The sequence below is a fragment of the Meleagris gallopavo genome, chromosome 3, assembly GCF_000146605.3.
Source record: "Meleagris gallopavo isolate NT-WF06-2002-E0010 breed Aviagen turkey brand Nicholas breeding stock chromosome 3, Turkey_5.1, whole genome shotgun sequence".
NCBI classification, from domain to species: Eukaryota; Metazoa; Chordata; class Aves; order Galliformes; family Phasianidae; genus Meleagris; species Meleagris gallopavo.
The window spans coordinates 62,017,742-62,025,310 of record NC_015013.2 but is presented as its reverse complement, the minus strand read 5'-3'; the positions used below and the strand labels follow the sequence as shown (position 1 = coordinate 62,025,310).

General features: G+C 40.4%; 1 protein-coding gene across 1 annotated transcript in view; it reads right to left on the bottom strand.

Annotated features, from left to right (window-relative positions):
• LOC100544547 overlaps positions 1-1,581 on the bottom strand; it is a 15,375-nt gene extending 13,794 nt beyond the window's left edge. Inside the window, exon 1 of the mRNA XM_019614359.2 lies at positions 1,486-1,581. Coding sequence (XP_019469904.1) covers positions 1,486-1,581 — 96 coding nt within the window. The remainder of the gene's footprint in view (positions 1-1,485) is intronic.
• Positions 1,582-7,569: the final 5,988 nt, after the last annotated feature.

The window sequence follows — 7,569 nt, the reverse complement described above, 5'->3', positions numbered from 1 at the left end:
TTTTTTTTTTTTTTTTTTTAAATTTAAATTGACAGTTCCATGTAGCAACGCTCAGCATTACAAACTGTAAAATTTTTACTAGAATTCTTTACTGGAATTCTTAGTTCTGGGTGAAGGTGTGATTGCGTAGTGAGGGACATTACTATTCTGCCTAGAGAAGGAGAGGGCATTCCAAGCATGTATACAGCAGGCAGTATTTGTCTAGCTCCAGAACAAGAGTCATCTCATCACCCTGGCTGATGGCACCCAATATCACCTCATCCAGCCAGAGATGGTGGGTGTCTGATCATCATAGATAATGGTTGCTTCCATGTTCAAAATATTTTGCGGACTTGCTCAAATATATATTCTATATTTAGTTCATAAAGCACACTATTCACATATTTTACGGATTTTCAACTGGAAATTTAGGTATTTTGTGTGGATACAGAATAAATAAGGGCATATTTCTGACCTTAAAGCCGATGAAATCACTTGTAATGCTGTAGGTTTGGACTGTGCCCTTTCACAGGATTTGAACCTAGAGGTTTGAATGACACATTAGAACCTCATTGCTGTATGGAACTCCAGTGAGCATGACTGGGGAGAAGGGTCAGCACCTTCTGTACTATTCTTGCAGGTTCTTCCCGAATTGCCTGAATTTTTGCTGCCTTACTACTCTTTCTGTGTGAATAATACCACTGCACTTCATGTTGTTATATTGACATAAAACTGATAAATAGGTCCAAAGTGTCTTACTGCTATTTTGGAGCCAGATTCTTAGCCTCAACATTCTGATAATGAGGCTGAAGAACTGGGCCTGTCCCTTATGTTGGATATTAACAAGCTGACACATTAGCGAGTACAGGTGAACTAAGTGACATAAAGTGCTTGTTTAGTTTTTATACTCTGGTCACTGGTTAGTGCTACTGTTTTCATGGATGAAAGACAAAATATTCCCTTAACAAGTTTATCTTTGTTTTTTTTCCCCTCAGTAATCTCTCTTTTATAACAGCATAAGAAATGTCATGCTGCACTATCTGTGTCCCACAGCTGAAGCCATCCAGCTGTGACTGCTTTCCAGGGGTTTAAAACACCTAGAAACAGAATTACATCAGTCTGAATTGGCAGAGTTTGAACAGTGCTTGCTGGTTGTAAATTAAACCCGTGGTAATACATTTCAGGTTCTTCTCATGCTGGACTTGATTTTTGAGATATTTTTATCCTTTAGAGCGTTTAGAAGATGGACAGTTGATGTCATGATGCTAGATTAATTATTTGGTATAGAATTAGGGTTTTTATTTATCTTTTTCTTACATAACTTTTTATGTCTAATAATTGAAAAAAGGTTATATGTAGGCATTTTCACTGAGTTGGAATGGGGAGCCTTCAGCGTGGGGATGGGTTATGACCAGAATTCACTTGATTCTTCTTCCTTATTTTGTTATGAATACATGTTATTACACTAATATATGCTATTATGTGGCCAAAGCTTTGAAAGTGTACCTGGTCCTCAGGAGGGAGATTTTCCCTATCCTTTCCACACAGTGTGTAACATAAAGTAAGGATGACAGCTAGCAAGATCCAATATCCAATATCCATGCCCACATGTAGTTAATGCCTGTAGTTTTTAGCATAAGTCCATGAGTGTCCTGTCCTTCAGATAAGCTCCTTTAACTTAATCCAGCCGTTCAACACAGGTCTAGCTCTGCAAGTTCAAATTAAGTAAGCCACTCTAAAAGTCATGCCTCCTATTTGCTTCCATGGAAATTACAACAGATACAAAATGTAAAACACTATTTTTACCAGTCGCCACCATTAGCTATGCGATTTCATCAATGATGAGCAAGAACCTTCATGCCATGCTCATAATAATCTGCACCAGCAGAGACAACCACTGTGGTGGTCAGCAAGGCTGCAATGTACCACCCGCCACTTCACTGCTCTCACCCTCTGTTTGGTCCCCATAAATGTTCAGTAAGCATTGATCAATGTCAGTGGATGCCATTTTTTCCACATGAATAAGATTTCACACTATTGCTCCGTACACACTTCCATGTCAGACACCGTTGTGTCAGACTGCCCCTCTGCTGCCATCTGTCACACAGCAACAACATGTAAAGAAATATTGGTGGCAAGGTTTGACTTCTGCTGCCATACCACCAATATCAACCTCTGACATCAATATAATAAAATAAGAGGCATTACTTTTGAAGCAGCCTTCATAGCTCCAATCTTTGCTTTTTTTTTTTATTTATTATTATAAAATAAATGCTTATTCACGTTCCGTTTTACTCTTCTCCATTTCCTTATGTTTTCTATTTCAAGTTAGCTGTCACAATGTTATCCTGTAACAGAATTTTATTCATGATATAGAACAGCTGAAAAGCTGTAGAATTCATGAAGGGCTACGAAAAGCATTCAAGGTATTGTTCTGCTCAAGGAAGAGTAACTTTGATAATCTTTGGACAAAAGGCTAAACAACATTATGGTGCTAATAGCTACTGAATAGCTATTATGATGTATTCACTATGACTTCAATGACACATGCCAGTAATACAACAGCATGTGTTTTTGTTCTTAAAGTCTGGAGTTTCTCCAGCAAAATCAGTGTTCATAGTTCCTAGTGAGCCAATTCCTGCTTAGCTCTTCTGTCCTTTCAGGAGGGAGTATAGGATTTGGCCCAGCACTAGCAGCTAAAGTAGAAGTTACACAGACCGTGCAAATCTCCTATAGGATTTATTAATCCTTTTGTAGAATGTTACTTTCTTTGGTGGCTTTGCTTAAGCAGAGACTGAAAATAAATTCTATAGGAATGGCAGGAAGTGATGGCACCTCTTAACTAAGCAACGTTACTAAGAGTTTGAATTAAATTGAGGATTCAGATCAGATATATTAATGTTCTTTCATGAAATATCAGAAAGAGGGGGGTAGAACAGGAAGAAGTTCTAGGTCCAGCAGTGGAAAAAGCCAAATCTGGCCAACTTTCAAGAAAACTAGAATGCACAACTGAGATTTTTGGTGTTTGAGTCTTCAAGACAACATTTTGCCTTTCCATTTGAAACTGAAAGAGAAATCTTTTATGTTATTGTACCTAGACTGCTCACTGACAGGATGCATGTGTATCCTACATAACGTGATGAGATATGCCTCAGAAATTTTACCTCTTTAACAAAGGCACATTTGAAAACATGAGGGGAGATGTCGGTGCAAAAAGTTGGACAAAATACTTCAAAACTGTTTCTGTACAAAGAATAACAAAAACGAATGTGGAGTCACTGTGATCCATGAGTAAGTGAAGGCTTTCCTTCTAACAGACTTGCTCTGTTCCCCACTTGAGCAAATGGGGGTATTGCCCTCAGCTGCGGTGCTTACCTCTACCAAATGATTTAAGCAGCAAGAAAATAATCTGGGTAGCATGGCAGGAGCATGGAGTGGGCACACTGCCTGTAACTGTTCTGTTTTTTAAAAAGGACTCATTATTAAGCAAACGTGTAGAGTATTAAGGAGATTTGTAGAGTATGTCTGACTGTATGAGTGTGTGGGTGCTGTGCTGTGGTAAAAAGAGACTAATTGGTTTATGCTTTTTTTTTTTTTTGCATACTTTAGGGATTTTTAATTGATATTTATTTCTCAGCAGAGCTTAGGATAATTTTAAAGCTGTGTAACGCATTGTTTCATGGAATCTATTGTCGGCATCTGTTGTAAACGTGTGTTTACAAAACAAACTCTTGAATACTTGATATTGGAAAATAAAAAATAGCATATCAAGTGTGTTTTATTTCTGATGAGAGAAAAAAAAAAAAGGAAAAAAACAAAAAACTACCTGGATCAGTGTGCAGTCAGTCTGGATCAGGTGATGACGTATTCCATTTTTTAGTGCTCAGTCAGACAAAACCAAATCTTTCTACTGAATTCTGTGAGCACTGAATCACAGCAAGGTATTGATTGTGTAGAAATAAACTGTAAAACTTCATCATCTCCTCTAGTGGTAAATTTGATTTATACTGGCTACATGCTAAGAAAAACAAATCTGTTCGAAGTTGATATTGGCAGAGTTGAAAAAATACATAGGAAACAAGTCTGTGTGCATCTACACACAGCTCAATACGCTAGGGCATGAACCCAGGAACAGGGCTCTGATGTCTGTGCTGTACAGCGCTTATTTCACTCCATGGCTCTGATTTAGTCCACACCAAGCCATTTCCATGTGCTTTGTAGTGTAAGGCTATGCCACAGGGAGCTCCCAAAAGGCAGAATTGGCTGAGACAGGGTGAGTTTCCTCGTTCCTGCAGCCACTCAGCACTGAAGGCTGTATGTATCAAGGATCATGTCCTCACGCAGCACTACAGGCCTGCAGCATGCACCCCATTGACACACAGCAAAAGCTGCAGTGGGTGCAGCACATCCTTGTAGTATGGTGGACAGTTAAAAATGAAAACAAATGGAAATTACATTTTGGATCTGTGAAAACACAGAAGAGGTCTATGAAAATACAGCCAAGAGGAGCCCCTGAGCTAAGTGCTGTGCAACATGGATACGGCCCACCCAGTCAGTATAGCAATGTGGCTAGTCAGTCTTGGAGCTCTCTTACAGTCTGTTCTCACTTCTTTTACGTAAAAGCACAGATGTATCCACGCTGGAACTCTGTGATATGCCCAGCACCTTGCAGGTCGGAGCCCTCAGGAGGTTTGGACAGTGCACTACCGTTGGGGAGTGACTGCTTCATGGACAGGGGAACAAACCAGGGGGCCTCAGCCCTGTCTTGACTGCTGTACTTGCACTAAGAATTCTTCATTTTCATTTTCCAAAACATATAACCAGATTAAAAAGAATCTGGCAGAATGAATGTCTCCACTGTCCAACACCAGAGCTGTTAAATGAAGGATAAAATAGGTAAAGTTGTCAGTAGTTTTCTGGCACACAGAGGCGATTGCTGCTGGTTTAAAACCAAACAAATGAGCAACCTGCACGGGAGAGGTACTGCTATGCGGCTCTGCACTGACACCTGCTGCCTGAACCCCTGGCAGCTCCAGGTGGCTCAGGCTGTGAGTGCATCTCCCCAGACCGATGGTTTTATGGTGACTCTGCAGCTTGTATCCTTCCTACTGCACTTTGGTTCTCACTGCAGACTGCTGTCAGAGCACCCCATCTGGATCGCTTTTGCTGAAACAAAAGGAGAGAATTTTATTACAGGATCACACCCATCGGGCACCAACACTCGGGCCGTGAGAATCATCCTGAGCCAATTCTCTCTGTGAATGGCTCATGGCCTCTCTGCCTAAGTCGTTCCACCACACAAACTCTCTCCTGCTCCCTTCAGTGAGTGTCAGTGCAGGCAGCACAGTATCTAAGAGATTTTGAAGATGCTGAGGCCTGCACTCTGAAAAACACTCCGTTCTCACATAAGCATAGAGAAATTCATATTTCTTGAGGATTTTAGGTGGTGGGAGGTGTGAGGAAGTGGCTCATGCAGTTCAGGGGTGTGAGGGCATTACTAGCTACCTTCTTTAAAATCCCAGGGGAAACGCTTCACCTAACTCTGACAATTAGAAGAGATGTGCAAGCCTTGAAGATATTCCTAATCAGCTCCAGGCCCTTTCCAGAAAGTAGAAAATGACATCATGTCTTTCAGAAAAGACATATCCTCCATTATTTTGCAGATCAGACAAAGCCAACCAAGGTCCCTCTCTCAGGCCTCCCCAGGCAAGGACCACTCACCTGCAAGATCAGATTAGGGCATTTGTTTTCTTCCCTAGCCTGTCACTCTCCAGCACCTGCAAGACGTTCCTGACAGTCACACCATGTGTTGCTCAGTGCTTGACTGTCTCAGCTATGGGATAAGAAGTACTGTACAGGAAGAGATGTAGACTTCACTGGGACAGCCGCAAGTTGCTTAGAACATCCACTTAGGGATGTGTTAGCTTTTTTTATTTTTTTTCAACACATTATTGTAAGAGAGCTGCAAAGAGGCTCCCACATAAACTATCTGATAGTTTGCAAGGTGAGGCACTGTTTTAGAAGAAGGAAGATCAATCACTTTCATACTGAGGAGGATGCAAACTCACATCTTCCATTTCATGAGGAGTACTTCAAGCTGTCACATACACAGGAAGGACAAGGGGGTAAATAGATGGACCATGCTTTTGCACTGTTCCCTTTTCTCTCTTTGCCAAAGCTTTAAGAGAGGAGAAAGCATCTTGCTAAGCTCTGTCAAAGAAACACTCTGAGAATGGAGGGCACATATTTGTTACTGAATAATTCCCTACACAAAGACACGAGTAAGGTGGATGTATAGGATCGTACTTAAGCTCGCCTTCAAGTTGTCTCTGACTTGCTGGCTCAGCTTCTTCTTGGATCTTCCAGTGTGCCTTCCAGAGGCAGGCATCTCTAGAATTGTCTATCCAGCACTGCCATGATAGATTTTTAAGCACTGAGGCTCTCTGTTGGTCCCCTCTCAAGATTCCCACATACAACCTCTGTAACGTCAAGTCTGCAGGAGCAAAGGTGTCCAAGCACTGTGCAAATGAAAGAAGAGGTCAAGAAGTGCAACTTCAGAGACAGATTTTAACTTAAGCAGCTAACTGTATTCACATGCCACCAAGGACACACAGGGCATGTGAAAGACAACCTTTACCTTGAAGCCTACATTATTCTTCATAGTCCCCTGTGTGAGGAGATGCTCCTCCTCACAACAGATCTGTGGTCCATTATCAGTGGTCCAGTCCGTGTTGTGCCCAGCCTATTGCACCTTGCTGCTGTAGGTAGGGATCAGGGGATGACATGATGTGACACTGCTTTACTCCCATGAACCACAGTTCTGCAGCCTTGTGCCATGACTTCAGGGAAGAAAGGATCGGATGAATGGGGATTTAAAAAACATAAATCACAGCGGGTCTTAAACAAAAAAATATATATTATTCACAATCTCCAGGAATAATTTAAAACTAACAGAATGTAGTGTGTTATTTCATTACCCATTGCTTTCAGTGTGGATGGATTCTTAAAGCCAAAAACCTTAACATATTTTTAAAATAAATCTGAATTGCTAGGAAAGCTGGATCATCTGGACTTCTCTGAAGCAGGTAAAGTAAAACACTTTTTATTTTAAGAAATATTGCTTCTAGACTTTCCCGAAGCCAGAATTGTTCTATAAAAGTATCACAGAAATATTATACAAGATTTAAAAACACAGCTGGTATCCTAGTAACTTGAAACCTATGTACAAATAGCATCATTCATGACCATAAATACGTTTGTTCTATCAATCAGCCCATGACACATACATCAGATAAAGAGCTAGTTAATTTTAACATATGTACAGAGTCCATCAAAAAGACTGCTTTTTAAAATTATTAAGATCCTACTAAAACAAGCTTGTTTTTAAAAAGTTTCAACTGAAAGTACAATGTGATGAACGTAAGTTTAACCTGCAGTGCTTGCAATAGCCCAAAAACACTCACTACACTAAACAAGATGTAACAGATGATAGGAAAACACTTCCAAGATTCGGATGCTATGGAATTACATCTGATTGAGGTAATTCTCTTTTGGTGGTATTGTGCTAATTATTTTGAATTTATTAAAAAA